Source organism: Maylandia zebra, linkage group LG12 (genome assembly GCF_041146795.1).
Source record: "Maylandia zebra isolate NMK-2024a linkage group LG12, Mzebra_GT3a, whole genome shotgun sequence".
NCBI lineage: Eukaryota > Metazoa > Chordata > Actinopteri > Cichliformes > Cichlidae > Maylandia > Maylandia zebra.
In genome coordinates this window covers 30147845-30166576 of record NC_135178.1, presented here as the reverse complement: position 1 = coordinate 30166576, position 18732 = coordinate 30147845, and the positions used below count along the sequence as shown (strand labels likewise).

General features: G+C 38.7%; 1 protein-coding gene across 1 annotated transcript in view; it reads right to left on the bottom strand.

Moving 5' to 3' along the window:
* The window catches only part of si:dkey-215k6.1 (transmembrane protein 132C), a 293749-nt gene that overhangs the window by 80839 nt on the left and 194178 nt on the right, over positions 1 to 18732 (bottom strand). Inside the window, exon 5 of the mRNA XM_004546915.4 lies at positions 4329 to 4524. Coding sequence (XP_004546972.1) covers positions 4329 to 4524 — 196 coding nt within the window. The remainder of the gene's footprint in view (positions 1 to 4328; positions 4525 to 18732) is intronic.

Below are 18732 nucleotides of genomic sequence, written 5' to 3'. Positions count from 1 at the left end.
CCACCCTGCTGTTCTCCTTAGGCAATAAATTCAAAGTCCTCTTTGCTCCTATTCAGCAAATGCTCTGCGAATTTTATGATGGACGGTTTGTTTGAGAAGTCAGTGACAGGAATTGGATTTGTTCCCGTTTTTTGGCATTGGATTACAAGGTATTGTAAATTGCTTAGTTAATATTAATCTGTGTTTTGTTCTTGATCTAACCGTTGGCAGAAATCAATGCCAATCTTTTGCTAGACAAATGCTAACTGTCTTAAATTGAATCCCAATTTTTGTTGCTAATTTCTGCCATTCTGTCTCTATTTCTACATAGCTCTCTTTTGTCACTCTTCTTTCCCTAACAACTGTTTCTGCCCCAGTCACCTCTCCTCTGTAAAAGATGAAACCAATTTTTCCACCCCTACAGGAGATAAATTACTCCTAATAATCCATCGTTTCCTGAAGAGGACCTCTTTCTTTCCAGCTCAGGCAACAGACCAGAACCGTAATGGATATATGGAATTAGGAGGAAAATGTCGGAGAGGGCTTTGGTAATGACAGCCAGGGCTCTGTTTTTCATTGCTGCCTTGTAAAATAGAATACACTGCACTATCACATCAGACCTGTTGATAAGCTGACTTTTGATTTGGAGGCTGGTAGAAGATGGATAAAGTGGAGTTAAATCAACCAAACAAATGGCTAGGAAATTATGCTTTAAGGTCAGTCTAGAGTGCTTGTGATGAAAGGTTACATCATATTTAGCTTTTAGGCTGTTTAAACAGCTGTGAGAAGGATTTCATGTTTTCGAGATGTGGATAGAAAAAAAGGATAGATGATAGTGTGAAAGCATTTTCATCCAGCTCTTTTTGAAGATTCACTAGCAGCTCATAATTTTATTCTTTTATCATTCCTTCTCTCCAAGAAAACCCAGAAAAGTTGGAGCTTTCATCTTGGCTCTGGTAAGACCCCTCTCAGTGAAAGTCACCTTAAATAACCAACCAGCAATCAAGACCTGGTCAGGAGTTCTGGTAAACAAATTTGGAAGCCCAAATGGCTCGTAATAGCAGCCATTTTGATGCTTTTACCTAAGGAGAGGGGCGAAAGAGAGATAGAGGGAGGGAAAGAAAAAATGTCTGTGCCCATGTGTGGATACAAATACATTTCTTTATGTGTGTAACTAGGAGTTAGGAGTGACAGAGACAACAGATGTATTTTTTTATCCATGTAATGCTGGAGGCAATTAGAAAACTGCTTCAGTTACATATAATCATTCTTAGTCATGTTGATAACTTCTAATCACAACAACAGGTTGTTGTGTCTGAAATCAAAACAGGCCGTATACTTGACCATCTCCAATTTGCATAACATTTTTATGTTTCAAAGTTATCAAATTTTAGTTTCATGTATCAAAACAAAGATATATATTTTTCAAAAATGGTCAGTCCACTTTTTTGCACATTGAAATCTGAGGCAGTTTTTGAACATGGATATCTCAAAGAGCTAAATGTATGATGCTGGAATTTAACAACCATTTTAATACACACCATCTTGCCAAAAGTACTCACTCACCCATCTAACTCATAGAAATTCAGACGTTCCAATCACGTCCACGACCACAAATGTATAAACGCACCAAAAACCTTGGGATGCAGACTGGTAGTACAAACATTTGTAAAAGAATGGGTTGTTTTCAGGTGCTCAATGTTCGGAGCTAATTTGGCTAATTTGAGATTAAATGACCCTAACTAAACACCAGACAATTGTGTGTTTCCGTTTTATAACCTTCCAAGGATTTTTTTTTAATGTAGAATTCTCTAATAATTTAGTCATTTAAAGCATTTATTTATCAGATTTAAAAAAAAAGTTACATTTTTTGCTGCAGTATACAGTATAGTTTTTATATTCACAATAATAATAATGATAGGACCACCATAAAAAATATGGCTATAAATACAAATCATGTTTTTTAAAATGAACTGAACCAAACATTTGTACACCCATGTCAGTCATTATGCCATCATTATGTTGCGTATAGCAACAACCCAGCAATCAACTAAAATGACCAACTTTTGCAGTTTTGCACTTATAACACATTATAAAGGCATAAAATAATTTTGCTTTTCATTCCCACAACACCTAATTTATGTTCACAAAAGCTGAATTATATATGAATTATATACATGAATGAATTCTAAATTATATATATTTATTATGATACAATCGGGGGCAAAAAAACCCCAACCCAAAAAGGAAGCCTTGTATTATCCAATAGAAATATTGACTCTTTTTGTAATAAAACATGTAGTAATGTCATTTATGTTTAATGTAAATTTCATATAAGTAAATATCCATCACTCTAATAATAACAGTGATAAAAAATCTTCGGTTATGTTATAAAGTGTAGAGTGTCAGAAGCTGTAGCTCATCCTGACGTTCCATTCACACTGAGCAAAGCAAAATCCCAACAGCCCTGCTATTCGAAATGATGGTTTCAAGCTTGCTTTTTGCAGTGTGTGAAAAAGACAGGGGGTGCAGAGACCTGAACAAAATTGGGTTTTGTCACTAGGGCTTTGCTGTTTGAAGGAGGGCTATCAGGGCAGATTAGCTCTACCTCAGTGGTAATGGAACTAGGAGCATTTTGAAAAGCATTCCCCGCCTCGCTTTTTAGCCTAAGGGTTCTTGGTTGCTTTAGCCAGAGCTGTTTGGGCTTTCCAGTGTATGTTGTAATAGGGATATTTTGTCTTAATAGAAATGTTGCAGGCAGACAGTTTTAAATTTAACTTTATGAGTCTTTTTCTTTCTCTCTCTGTCTCTCTCTGTATGCACCAAATCTACAGTACTAAAGAGTAAAAGATCATTTTACTCATTTACGGTGAAATTTGTTTTACTTCTCCAAATAGATATGTTTTATACACTGTAACTATTTTTGTTCATTTCCTTGTACTTATAAATCTCAAAGAACTCAACGAAGACTCAAATAAATAATGCAAGCAACAAAAAAAAACAAAACAAAAAAAAAACAACAAAAGTTAAAAAATTCAAATTAAATGTAAATTAAACATATCATATTATTTAACAGAATTTGAATTAGTGCTGGAACCACACTGGCTCTTGCATAGCAGCTGGGACAGGCTTCATGGCCCACGACCCTGATTTAGATAAGCAAAATAAAATGGATGGATGCATCAATTAGTGCTGGCCCTGAGATTAACTGGCGACCTCTCCAGGCTATACCCTGCATCGCACCCTATGCAAGCTGGGATAGGCTTGCATATCAAAAGATATGCAAATAAGCAAAAGAAGATGGATGGATGAATGGAATAGTGCTTGGCCGTTTTTGACTGGACCCCATAAAAGGTTTAATTAAGAGTTTAATTAAAGTATTTGTGTAACATTTGCTATGATCTTTCAAATTTGCTGCCTAGTATGGTCTGCTGCCCACTACAGCTAATTTACAGTGCCAATATGTTATTAGCATTAGATTATTTCCTCTCATTTTCCAAGTGTATAATAAATAAATAAATGCCTATTTTTAATCCTTTGGTTTTGTTCTGAAGACTTGTTGCTAATGTCAGTGCTTTTTAAAGTCTAAGAACATGGAAGGTTTTCCCCTCAACTCCAAATGGTCATGGCAGAGGACCACCAGTCCAATAAACACCAATAAAGGCATCAGGCAGATGCCAGATATTTTTTCCTGTTAAAGGGTTGTTTTTCCTTCCCACTGTCGCCATGTGCTTTAGATTTTTTAGAGTTTCCTCTGTATTATTGAAGGGTCTTCACCTTAGAATAGAAAGTGCCTTGAGGTGAATGTTGTTGTGATTTGGCATTATATAAACAAAACTGAACTGAACTCAATTTACATATGTATAAAGGGCAGCCTTTGTATTTAATTATTACAAGGAAGGACACCTACAGGATACAATAGGGAAGTGAAAGTAAGGGCATCTGTGAATTTTAGGCAATGATTGTTATTACAAGGTCTGTGTGAGTGACTCTATGTCAGTCTGTCAATCTGCATGACTGCTTGTGAGGCTGCTTATTATTTTGAAACCTGTGAGGAAAAAAAACTGCTGTGTGTCTGTCTAAGAAGGTGGGAGAGAGAGAGAGTGAGAGAGAGAGACCGGGAGGCTTGTAGCAACAGGAGGGGGTAAACAAGTTGACCTTTCCAGCTTTGATCACCCTAGAGGAAGGAGGTGGCTGGGGGTGTCAGCAAAAAGGTTAGAAGGAGGAGGGAAATGGAGGGAAAAATTAAGTCTATTCCAGCAAATGTAACAAGTGTGTGCTGCTGGGAATGTCAATATGTATGCTCATAGATATCTATATCTGTACTCATCTATCAAATCATCCCTTACCTCAGCCAGTGGTACGATGCCCTGTATGTCGGCGCTGCTGATATAGAGGTGTGAAACTTTCTCTGTTTGCCTGGAAGTTGTCTGTGTGCCAGCTGGGTATTCAATGCTCCAGTGTAGAGTCTGGGTTGGCACCAGGTTAATCACGTTATCCACCTCAAAGTCGAGCTGCATCACCTCATAGGAAGGACTTTCTAAACTGCAAAGACAAACAGTGGTTAGAGATGTTAGAGATATTAGAAATATTTGCTGTCTTTATAGGATGCTCTATGGATTTAGACATCACTAACATACTAACACAAAGGCAGTGGAGACCAATATAATACGTAGATTACAGTTATTATTTTTATATGGTAGAATAATTTATTTGTTCTTTAAAATATTCAGAATGGGTACCCTTGAGCCAGTCACAATTCCTGACACTGACCAAACACTACTACCACTACTTATGAAAATGATAATGACCAAATGTTTTAAGGAACAAAGAAAAACAGTGTTTAATACAAAGCAATGTCATTATCAGAAACTCCATATCATATCAGAACAGAACCTCATTATGGGGTACACATCTTAGCTGAGCAGGTTTTAAGTCTTACAAACTTGCTCGAGATCCTACTGTTTAAAGTAAAACTGCATATTTAATGTACACCCTTTGGATAACTGCCTTGACGGACAAGCCTTTTCTAATTCCCACATCATCGCTTAGCACTGTTTATCACAGCTGCTGGTGTGGCTCATTTATGCACAAGGTGTCCTTTGGTTTATGTGCCCCAGAGCTAAGGGAGGGGTCTGTAACCCCTAAATCATTATTTGTCAATCATCACAGTTATTGCTGTGGAGGCGTGTGTGTTTTAACCTAAAACATGTTGTTGTGCTAAACCTCAACAAGTAGTTTGCAGTGCTTAAACCTAAAAAGTAAGAAAAAAAAGAACAATTTCGGTTGAAAAAGGTGAAAAATTGAACAACTTTGCAAAAAAAAGAAAGAAAGAAAATGAACTCCCAGTATATGTCACTAACACCTCTTCAACCTCCTAATACAGATTTGTGGCTCTCTAATATTGATACCGTGGCTCCTGGTGGCTGACATTGCCATAGATAGCATGTCAGTACCAATGCCACAGGGCCCCAACTGCATAATAGTGTGTAGCATTAGGTATCTGAAAATGTGGTATTAAATTGCTCTTTGAGATGAGAACAAACTGATGTAAAAAGTTTACCCGATTAACCTAACCATTAATAAACTTTTGGTATTGCGCGCATCAGTAACTGATTCACTTAAAACTTTCTACCTGGGAAACTACTGCAACTTAAGAAATCTTCTCTTCACATACATCCCGATTCATGTCCTCATTTGTATCCACAGAAATGTGTCTGTCATTTTGACAACTTGGATTCCTGCAGCACATCATGCCCTTATAACTTTTCAGACTGTCATTACCTGCTTTGCTTCCTTGCCTGTCAGACATCCTGATTCTACCTGCTGCTACTGTGAATTACAGACCATTCTATCATTTGTCACCACACAAATTCTTTGCATCTTCTTCTTCTTCTAGACTTCAGCCAGCTTTGAAATAGAGTGTGGTGTCTGAAAGTCAGTGTCAGTAGTGAACACTGTGGTCAGAGTTGGGATAAATGAACGACAAAAAAAATCTACAACAAAAGTGTCATAAAATGCTGTGTTTTTCCCACTTTAAGATGTCACACACAGAGCAAAAGAAACATATCCTGTATTAAATAGAAAAGCTACCTGTAATATGTGTGTAAATTTCTGCATCGAGATAGAAGTCACAGATACCCACTTTACGGTTCATAGCAAGTAGAACAGAAAAGGTTTCCTGGGTTGCATTTTGGAGATAACATTTGCAATACACCAGAGCCAATGATTTCACAGGATAATAACTGATATTTCATCTACATTTTAACAACTGAAAACTCTCTGTGTGGCTATATGTCTAATTCTATTTTTAAGGATTCTCTGTTTCTCGTCTTTATTAACACCCAACCTCAGCAAACACACAAACACAAGCACAGATTTACATGTGTTCAGTGGCTAGTGGAGCATTACAAAGAAAGAGTAGCTGTAAATTAATTTTTGAGCTTGTGTTTTAAAGTACCATCTACTACACACACACACACACACACACACACACACACACACACACACAGATCCGCATGGGTTAAAGGCCATGACAAAGCCAATTGCTGAGGGCCTGTGATATCTGGCATGTCATTGTGTCTAGGGAGATGGGGCAAGAGATGTGTTACACTGATAGATTAAGGAGAGAAAGCTGATGGGTGTCAGCTCCCCTTGACCTGCTTTTGTTTCATCTATCTCTGCAAATCTGTCCGCCTTACTTTGTCTCTTAACAAGCCTAACACAACATCATAGTACAGAGTTGGGACCAGGAAGCAGAGTTGCAGTCTTACACGCCTCTCTGCAGCTTCTCTCCTCCTGCTACCCCCCCAAAAACCCATCTCCATAGAGACTGTGTCAGCTTCCAAACAGACAAAAAACAAACTAAAAACCAGCAACAAACAACTTAAACATAAACAATTACAAAGAAAGAACAATACAGTATCCACATCCTAACTAAAGAGTAAAACAGTGAAATGTGGATTATTAAATATTAGGTCTCTCTCCTCCAAGTCTCTGTTAGTACATGACTTAATAATTGATCAACAAATCGATTTACTCTGCCTTACAGAAACCTGGTTTTAGCAGGATGATTATGTTAGTTTAAATGAATCAACACCCCCGAGTCATTCTAACTACCAGAAACCTCGAAGCACAGGCCGAGGGGGCGGTGTGGCAGCAATTTTTCACACCAGCCTATTAATTAATGAAAGACCAAGACAGACTTTTAATTCATTTGAAAGCCTGATGCTTAGCATTGTCCACCCCAGCTGAAAAATTTTAGAAACCAGTCTTATTTGTTATCATCTATTGTCCACCTGGGCCTTACACAGAGTTTCTCTCTGATTTCTCAGACTTTTTATCTGATTTAGTGCTCAGCTCAGATAAAATAATTATTGTGGGTGATTTTAACATCCATGTAGATGCTAAGAATGACAGCCTCAACATGGCATTTAATCTGTTATTAGACTCAATTGGCTTCTCTCAAAATGTAAAAGAACCCACCCACCACTTTAATCACACTCTAGATCTTGTTTTTAACATATGGCATAGAAACTGAACATTTAACAGTGTTTCCTGAAAACCCTCTCCTGTCTGATCATTTCCTGATAACATTTACATTTACAATAATTGATTACACAGCAGTGGAGAGTAGACTTTATCACAGATGTCTTTCTGAAAGCGCTGTAACTATGTTTAAGAATGTAATCCACCCACTGTTATCATCTTCAATGACCTGTACCAACACAGAGCAGAGCAGCTATCTGAACGCTACCCCAACAGAGGTCAATTATCTTGTTAATAATAATTTTACCTCCTCACTACATATGACTCTGGATACTGTAGCTCCTGTGAAAACTAAGGTCTCAGATCAGAAGTACCTGACTCTGTGGTATAATTCTCAAACACGTAGCCTAAAGCAGATGACTCGTAAGCTGGAGAGGAAATGGCGTGTCACAAATTTAGAGGATCATCATAATTGGAGAAATATTTTGCTGATTTATAAGAAAGCCCCCCGCAAAGCCAGAACATCTTACTATTTGTCACTGATTGAAGACAATAAGAACAACCCCAGGTTTCTCTTCAGCACTGTAGCCAGGCTGACAAACAGTCAGAGCTCTTTTGAGCCAACCATCGTTAACTAGTAATGACTTCATGAACTTCTTCACAAATAAAATTCTTATCATTAGAGAAAAAAATTACCAATAATCATCCCACAGATGTAACATTATCTACAGCTACTTTTAGTACCGTTGATGTTAAGTTAGACTCTTTTTCTCCAACTGATCTTTCTGAGTTAACTTCTATAATTACTTCCTCCAATCCTCCGTGTCTTTTAGACCCCATTCCTACAAAACTGCTCAAAGAAGTCCTGCCATTAATTAATGCTTCAATCTTAAATATGATCAACCTATCTCTAATAATCGGCTATGTACCACAGGCCTTCAAGCTGGCTGTAGTTAAACCTTTACTCAAAAAGCATCTCTAGACCCAGCAGTCTTAGCTAATTATAGGCCAATCTCCAACCTTCCTTTCATATCAAAAATCCTTGAAAGAGTAGTTGTCAAACAGCTAACAGATCATCTGCAGAGGAATGGCTTATTTGAAGAGTTTCAGTCAGGTTTCAGAGTTCATCACAGCACAGAAACCGCTTTAGTGAAGGTTACAAATGATCTTCTTATGGCCTCTGACAGTGGACTCATCTCTGTGCTTGTCCTGCTAGGCCTTAGTGCAGCGTTCGATACTGTTGACCATAATATCCTATTAGAGCGATTAGAGCATGCTGTAGGTATTACAGGTACTGCACTCCAGTGGTTTGTATCATATCTATCTAATAGACTACAATTTGTTCATGTAAATGGAGAGTCCTCTTCACCCACTAAGGTCAATTATGGAGTTCCACAGGGTTCAGTGCTAGGACCAATTCTGTTTACATTATACATGCTTCCCCTAGGCAGTATCATTAGAAGACATAGCATACATTTTCACTGCTATGCAGATGACACCCAGCTCTATCTGTCCATGAAGCCAGATAACACACACCAATTAGTTAAAGTGCAGGAATGTCTTAAAGACATAAAGACCTGGATGGCCGCTAACTTTCTGCTTCTTAATTCAGATCAAACTGAGGTTATTGTACTCGGCCCTGAAAATCTTAGAAATATGGTATCTAACCAGATTCTTACTCTGGATGGCATTACCTTGGCCTCCAGTTATACTGTGAGGAACCTTGGAGTCATTTTTGACCAAGACATGTCCTTCAATGCACATATTAAACAAATATGTAAGACTGCTTTCTTTCATTTGTGCAACATCTCTAAAGTTAGAAATATCCTGTCTCTTAGTGACGCTGAAAAACTAGTTCATGCATTTGTTACTTCCAGGCTGGACTACTGTAATTCATTATTATCAGAATGTCCTAAAAACTCCATGAAAAGCCTTCAGCTAATCCAAAATGCTGCAGCAAGAGTACTGACAGGGACTAGAAAGAGAGAGCAGATTTCTCCTGTTTTGGCTTCCCTTCATTGGCTTCCTGTTAAATCCAGAATTAAATTCAAAATTCTACTCCTCACATACAAGGTCTTAAATAATCAGGCCCCATCTTATCTTAATGACCTTGTAGTACCATATCACCCTATTAGAGCACTTCGCTCTCACACTGCAGGCTTACTTGTTGTTCCTAGAGTATTTAAAAGTAGAATGGGAGGCAGAGCCTTCAGTTTTCAGGCCCCTTTTCTGTGGAACCAGCTTCCAGTTTGGATTCGGGAGACAGACACTATCTCTACTTTCAAGATTAGGCTTAAAACGTTCCTTTTAGCTGAAGCATATAGTTAGGGCTGGACCAGGTGACCCTGAATCCTCCCTTAGTTATGCTGCAATAGACGTAGGCAGCCGGGGATTCCCATGATGCATTGAGTTTTTCCTTTCCAGTCACCTTTCTCACTCAGTATGTGTTAATAGACCTCTCTGCATTGAATCATATCTGTTATTAACCTCTGTCTCTCTTCCACAGCATGTCTTTCATCCTGTTTTCCTTCTCTCACCCCAACCAGTCGCAACAGATGGCCGCCCCTCCCTGAGCCTGGTTCTGCCAGAGGTTTCTTCCTGTTAAAAGGGAGTTTTTCCTTCCCACTGTCGCCAAAGCGCTTGCTCATAGGTGGTCATATGATTGTTGGGTTTTTCTCTGTATCTATGAAGCGCCTTGAGGCGACTTTTTTTGTGATTTGGTGCTATATAAATAAAATTGAATTGAAATTGAATTGTACTTCTGTGACATTTACAGTTGCTTAGTTAATTAAGTGACTTAATTACTCACTTTTATTTACTAATTGAATTACTAAATGAAGCTGGAATTGTGCATTCTGCAGTTTTTAATAGTGTGTTATTAGTTTTTAAAGAAACAATATGCATTTTATACTATATTGTAAAAAGTATAAGGTAAGTTGAATTTAAAATATAATTAATAAAGTGTTGACTTTTTTCATCAATTCTTGTAGATACACAGAGTCGAGACTGAGCCTGATGATCATACTGAATCAGATGACAGCGGCAGGAATCTCCAAGTTCAACTGCAGATTGCAGATGCAATTATATTAATGTAGATTAATATAAACTCTTCAAGGGTCAAAATCTGCACACACATCATTCTGCATAGTGAAGGTCAGACAATTTGTGCATTGATCTTGAGAAGTAAGACTCATTAATTAATAGTAATATAATTAGACAAATGTTGAAACTTTATATTTCGATACATTTTGTCAACAACAAAAGAAACCAAGCTGTGCAGGTACTGATAACTGAATCTAAAGACCTTCATTTTTGTCAAGATTTGCCTGATTTAACTGTTGTTACCCTTGCTTATAGCTCACCTTAATATGTATAAAAATGTGAAAAGTTTTTGATGTGTGTTAGAATGATTGTTTAATTGGCAAGGTTTGAACGAACAATTTTCAGAAGCCTCAAAATTCATCTGTTACTATTCCACGAATGATTGAAATAAAGTTCACCTCCATTTCAACATTGAATACGACTTTGGACATAAGAACTAAAAGGTGCTGTCCACGCATGTGTCCGCTAAGCCCCAGAAGGGTATAACCTGGGTCAAATGTGTTATTGTGTCTGACACACCTACAATATGAGGACTCGCAGAGTGACGTCACTGAAAGTGTGTTTAAAGTGTGTTAAGTTCCAAAACTGGCCAGTAGGCGGCGAAACTGAAAGTGAGCAAAAACGCTAAACACACTTAAACACACTTTTTCATAAAATTGTGATGTTTCAGGACTTTCGAGATTTTTGGTTTGGGAGCATGTTGGGAGCCTCTAGAACACTTTAGAAGGCTCAGAAAAATGAGGACCTCAAAAATGTCCTCATTTTTCTGAGCGTCCTCATTTTGTGAGTGTGTTATCATAAAATTGTCCTAAGATGTCACGAAAACAAGTACACACACACACACACACACACACACACACACACACACACACACAGATCCGCATGGGTTAAAGGCCATGACAAAGCCAATTGCTGAGGGCCTGTGATATCTGGCATGTCATTGTGTCTAGGGAGATGGGGCAAGAGATGTGTTACACTGATAGATTAAGGAGAGAAAGCTGATGGGTGTCAGCTCCCCTTGACCTGCTTTTGTTTCATCTATCTCTGCAAATCTGTCCGCCTTACTTTGTCTCTTAACAAGCCTAACACAACATCATAGTACAGCTAAAATGGTTTCTTTCTTAGTACTAAGTCTGTACAGTAAAGTTGCTATATAGTGAACCATATAGTCTAGAAACAGGACAATTTTATTTATTACTCATCCTGCTTTTAACTTATCCTGCATGCAAACCATGTGTAAGCCATTACATGAAATCTGCTTCCAAGAAGCCTGACTTGATGGTGTTGAGCAGTAGTTTTTTAGGCATTTTGAAGGTCTTTCACAGATTTTTCACAGATTTTCAGTCCAATGCTATGCCTGACAAGGACTTGAGAGATGCATCTGTCCCTTCACTTAATCTGTCTACTGCTTGCTGAAGCCTCATCAGTAAAGTTCTCAATTAAACCATTAAGAGAAACATGGAGAAAAAGCTGAGGTATGCCCAGTTACAGAAGTGCTGAACAGAAAATCAGTGGCAACAGGCCTTATGGAATGTTGAATGAAAATTGGAATTTCTGATTTACTTTTACTCACCTTTTTTGTATATATTAGTATTTATGTAGGAGATCAGAAGAACTGCACAATGGTGAGTTTCTACAGATATCTGTAAAACACGCTCAAAGTTCTGTCATGGTTTGAGGTTGCATCTCAACCAGTGGCGTTGGGGATTTTGTAAAAACTGATGGAATTATGAAAACAGAAAAGTACTGTCAGATTTTAATCCACCATGGGATTTCATCTGGAAAACGTCTGATTGGTAATGGTTTCATTTTTCAGCATGATGATGATCCTAAATATATTACCAATGCATTGAAAGCATACCTGGATAGAAAAAAAAAACGACAAAGTGGAACACTATCCATCATGGACTATAATTCTCAGAGCCTAGACCTCAACATTACTAAAGCGGTGTCAGATCATCTCGGCACAAAATGCAGTGACCATCCAAAGAAGAGCTCCAGATGTTCTTCAAGAAGCCTGGTTTTCATTTGAAATATTGACTTTCAAACTCTGTTTTAGCCTTAGATCCTGTACTAAGTTCCAAGTTCCAAGTTCAACTTTATTGTCACTTCAACCATATACAGTTTAAAAATACACAGTGAGGCGAAACAACGTTCCTCCAGGAACCAAGGTGCTACAAGACAAGTTAGTGCAAAAAAATATATATATATATAATATATCTAGTAATAATATTGTGCAAAAGAGCATTTACAGGTTGGTGTGTGCGATGGTTTGGTGGTGTAGGTCAGTGTGTTTGCGCTTTGTGTTGGTTAGTCAGTCCAGTCTCAATGTTTTGAGGTATTTGAGTTAAGCTGAGTGATAATGTTAGTGTATGTGTACTACACTTCGGAGGTGGGGTGCCCCCGGCCTCTCGGCCTGGGGCTCGGTCACTCAGGCACGGCTGGCTGCCGGCGGAGCTCACGGGCGCGTCACTGCAACTCCCCCTGGCTTCTGCTCCGCGGCTGCTGAGTGAGCCCTCATCTGGGACTCTCCTCAGCTCTTTCTGGGACAGTGGCGCGGCTGCCCCTCTGTTGGTCTTCCTTGGTCTCTTGTGTTCTGAGGGCCTCTGGATGTCTGGAGTTTTGATCTCCTCCATACCTGCTTCATGCCCTGGAGGACGGGGCTGTGGCCCCCCCCCCCCACACCCTCTAGCAGATCATTACATGAAGGAACCTTTTAAAAAAAAAAAAAACAAGCGCGTCCATGCTCACAGGTGTACACACGGGTGATCACACCCACAAACTACACCCTTTTTGGCTCCTACCTCAAAGCACACTGTGTTCTGTTGATCTTATGTGCTGCACAATAATGTTTAATATTTAGTATTTACTGTCATATTCCCATATATCATTGTGATGTTGTTTATTATATTACTCTTGTTCTCTTCTGCTTGTTTTCTTTTTTCTTTCTCAGCAGGTGATCCAGGTGATTGATATATGCATTTTTTTTTCCTGCTCATTCTGTTGGTTTTTGTCTTTTGCCCTTCTCCCCCGTCCCTCTTCTCAGCTGTTTCTCTTTCCCTCTTTCTTTCTCCCCTTCTTTCCCCCAGTCAAGTCTGTCCCGTATTCAGTAAGTGAAAATAAAATAAACAATAAAAGGTGAATCAAATGGACCATTACGGCAAGGCCGGGATGGTCAATTTGGTAAAGTAAATCCGTTGGGCATCTTTCTTTGCCTTTAGACAACAATTCTGATGGCAAAAGAGCCAAACGGGACGGGCGCAAAAAGAAAAAAAAAAAAAAAGATCCTGTACTACTATAACCCATTACATGTATTTTCCTTCCAAGAAGCCTGACATTCTTGTAATTGTTTAAAATGGTCTTGAGTATTAATTCTTCAGGTGTTCTGAAGGTCTTTCAAAGGCTTTTTCTGGAAACTAGCTGTTTTTTCACTGATTTTCAGTCGAAGGCTATACCTGACACAGGATTTAAGAGATGCATCTGGCTCTTCAGTTGATCTGTCTACTGTTCACTGAAGCCTCATCAGAAGCCTATTTATTTTTGCAGAAGTTGTAATAGCTTGCTGCACCTATTTCTCATTTTCCTACCACATATAAAGAAGTGAGGAGTGGCTAAAGACTTTTGCACAGTGCTATATGCTTTTCCGCTAAATTGATGTTGGTGTTTTCCAAAATCCTTCTATGCATCATCTTCCACTTATGCAACTCACTGTTGACGGAGCCTATCCAAGCTAACATAATGGGAGAGGTGGGGTATACACTAGACAGGTCACCAGTTTGTTGCATGGCTAACGCAGAAACAGACAACCAGTTACACCGACAGACACTTTACAATCACCAGTTAACTAATTCCACCAACTGCATGTCTTTGGACTATGGGAGGAAGCTGGAGTACTGGAGAAAATCCATGCAGACACAGCAAAAAACAGAAAACCCCCCAAAACCTTTCTGCTGTAAGATACCAGTGCTAACCACCATGCCACATACTGTCTAAAAATTAATACTAACTGACTAGATTTATGCAACAGACCTTTCTTGGTGTAGCTCACCTCTCACCTTATGAGAACTGATCCCTACAACCCTGGACAAGCACTGAGGAAGTGACTGATGGATGGGTAGATGTTGATGTGTAAATCTAATACTGTTCCTCCAATATGATATAAATGCAGCATGAGGTAATGATATCAATATCTTTGGACTTGAAACATCCTCTTAACTATCAAGTCCAATTCCATTAGTGTTTTCTGCATATGAAATATTCAGGAGCAATCCTCTGTTTTTCACTTGAATTAATTGAATTTTTGAATACTGCCATTGTCTACCATCCCCTATGTATGCATGTTCATGTGTATATTCCTCAAAATGACTCATTATTAAACCCCGAAGGACACAGTAGTAGCCCTATTTCATATTTTCCTGGGTGAAACCCAACACACAGCAGTAGTTTAGACATGTACACTCTGAGACACAACGCTCTGTCACTCTTGCTATCTATTCCTGTCTCTCTCACACTCACAGACACTTGCACACAGCCAGTGCACAAGTAACACACTCCTCTCCCTGTTTCACACACACGCTTACACATACACACATGTACAAAGCACCACCCAAAAATTGTTCAGTGTGTTTGGGTGCAGTGTAATCGCTGGAGCTGAAAAAGCAATGTGTCTGCAGTGACAGGTTCATTCAGGTGTTAGCTCTGTCCCAACCACAAGGCTCCAAAACAATATAACACTGTCCTCTAGTGCATACGCATACGCAGACACTTTCACACATACACACACCAGTACATTGTTCTCCAACACTCAAAACTAAGCAAACAAAAACCACTGCAGGAGTTCACACTTTCCTGCAGGCAGTAGTGACCTTCAGGTGTTATTCCTGTTACTGATACAATGGGTTAAGGTTGTTCGAATGGGTCAAAATATGTCATCTGACCTTCATTTGCAAACTGCCTTACAACCATGGTCACGCGCAGGTTACAAACTGCTTGACTTTGGTGAACCTGTACTTCTGTGCAAAATAGAAATGAAAAGACATATAATTAAGTGTGGCATTTACACAAGATGAAAGCCCCACAAATGGGCTCTTGCTCATTTTGCCAGCTTTATCTCCCATCCTACAGATAGCTTCAGTAGCTGGTTTATAGAGGTACACTGTGTTGCCTGACGTATTTGCTCATCTGATTTCACACACATGTGAACTTAAATGATATCCCATTCCTAATCCATAAGGTTTAATAAGATGTCACCCTACCCTAGTGGGGTGGGGTGGTAGTTTCAGTTCTTTTGGTAAGGCCTTCCACAAGGTTTAGGAGTGTGTTTATGGGAATCTTTGACCTTTCTTCCAGAAGTCCATTTGAGAGTTTTGTGGACTGATGCACACTTAAATTAGAACAGGAAGGGGGCATCCCAAACTGTTGCCATAAAGTTTGAAAATATCCAAAATGTCTTGGTATGCTTACTTTCACTGGAACTAAAGGGCTGAGCTGAACTCTTTAAAAACAACCCCACGCCTTTATTCCCCCTCCACTAAACTTTACACTTGGCAAAATGCAGTTGCATAGTGCCATTCTCCTGGCAACTGCCAAACCGAGACTTTTCCATTGGATTGCTAGAGAAGCATGATTTTTCATTTCAGAGAATGTCATCTGACACTTTGTGTTGCGCTTGGTAATATAGGCTTGGATTCAGCTACTCGGCCAAGGAAACCCATTCGATGAAGCTGTCTATGCACTGTTCTTGAGCTAATCAGTCAGGTTTCAGAGCCCATCACAGTACAGAAACAGCTTTAGTGAAGGTTATAAATGATCTTCTTATGACCTCTGACAGTGGACTTCTCCTGCTTGACGTTAGTGCAGCGTTCCATACTGTGGACGATATTTTATTTCAGCGATTAGAGAGTCCTCTTCACACAATAAGGCTAGTTATGGTGTTCCACAGGGTTCTGTGCTAGGACCAATTCTGTTTACATTATACATGTTTTACCAATATACTATACTTTACATAGTATCATTAGAAGGCATAGCATAAATTTTCACTGCTCTGCAGATGAAACCCAACTTTATCTATCCATGAAGCCAGATAACACACACAAATTAGTTAAACTACAGGAATGTGTTAAAGACATAAGGATGTGGTTGACCTCTAATTTCCTGCTTCTAAATTCAGATAAAACTGAGGTTTTTGATGCTCGGTCTAAAAATCGTAGTTACATGGTATCTAACTAGATGCTTATTCTAGATGGGACTACTCTGGCCTCCAGTAACACTGTGAGGATAATCTTGGAGTCATTTTTGACCAGGATATGTCCTTCAATGAGCATATTAAACAAATATGCAGGTTCAAGATTCCCATGATGCACTTAGTGTATCTTCTTCAATCACCTTTTTCAATAACTCTGTGTTTATACACCTCTTTATATTATTAGTTATTTTTAATCTCTGGTTCTGGTTCTTGTCTTTGTGCTGTCTTCCTTCCCTCACTCCAACCGTTCACGACAGATGGCTGTCACTCCCTGCGCCTGGTTCTACTGGAGGTTTTTGTCAAAAGGGAGTTCTTCCTTCTCAAGTGCTTGCTTATAGGTGGTCATATAATTTTTGGGGTTTTCTCTGTTTTCACTGTATTATGTAGGATCTTTACCTTGCAATATAGTACCTTGAGGCAACTGTTCTTGTGATTTGGCGCTGTATAAATAAAACTGAATTTAATTTAATTGATTTTTTTGTCATATCTCACATTTTTTTAATCATTACAGTTTTATGACATTTTCAATAAGTTTGTTCCTAATGATGCCACATCATCGCTTTTATTATTATTGCTTTTCAAACATACAAACTTGCCCTAAGGGAAAATTAAAAAATACTCAATTTTGCCTATACACTTTTCATAAAGTGAACTATTTATACATTTACTGTTTGCCATGGGCCCTAAATTAAAGTATCATATTGTATTGAGGGGCTCACTGGTATACCATCCACAGTACCAACCTGTTATGGCAAAAAGAGCCACGTAAAAAGCCAAGTATTAAAGCTGAGCTGTTAATTTACCCATCAGGTTCCTACCCTCACCTGTGGTCACAAGCTCTGGTTTAGTGACCAGAAGAATGATTCATTTATTCCAGCGTTGGAAATTCGTTTCTTCAATGGATGCATGAATAGATGGAGCTGTAGGTTGTATGAAAAAAAGAATACCAAAAAAAAAAAACTTTTGTTCAAAAAAATGCAATTGAACTTTAATTACAATAATACTAGTAATAATCTTTAGTCATTCGACTGTTTTCCTACCCTCCATACTCAAGTACATATCTCTGGCCACTGTAGGACAAACAACTCTGACTGCGATTGCAGGCTGTCAGTTCGCTGTTTACATCAGCTGTCAATATGTGTCTGCGTCTTTTTACTCTGGAGGAGGCTGTAAAACATTGTCAAATGAGTCAGATACGAGTAGATGAGTCAGTGAAACTCAGTTCTGTCAAAGGACAATGATACTCAGGTGAGTTGTTGAACTGAACTTTTCTGTCAGCAGGTGCTGCTGTTAGCCTCTGTTAGCTGTTGGGTAGTAAAACTTTCTTTGAAGTTAATCTAATATTGTTGGACTCAGACCCTTAGCAAATAAACTCTCACCTGATGTGAGAATGTAAACTGTTTCTCAGAGGGTATCTGAGCTGTTCTTGTTTAGCTGCCTCCTTGTCAGCTGTCCAGAGATGGAAGAGATGCATATCTCATCTGATGACAATAAATATTTGCAGTAATATTTGGAATAAATAAGTTGTTTTTTGCACATTTTCTTGTTTTTACTGCCCTGACCTGTGATGAGGCTTGATATAAGGAGTAAGAGGATGATATTTTATTCCAACACTATTCTCTTTTCACCTTTTCAGTTCAGGGGACCCCTTCTCCGATGATAAAACATAGGGCTGATCCTTCATATCTTAAGTCTGAAGGTGCAGATGTGAATTAAAATTCACCTCCACAGCAGACAAACATTATATATAAGTTGTCTTCTCCTCTGCCTATGAGATACTACATATGTTGCCAGTCTCTAGCCATACATAAAACATGATTAGGCAAAATGGCCATCTTGGCCACTGTATTCAAGATGTTGGGGTAACATGGTGTTTTCCACAAAGTTCATGACAATGCATCAGTTTAAAAAGGATATAC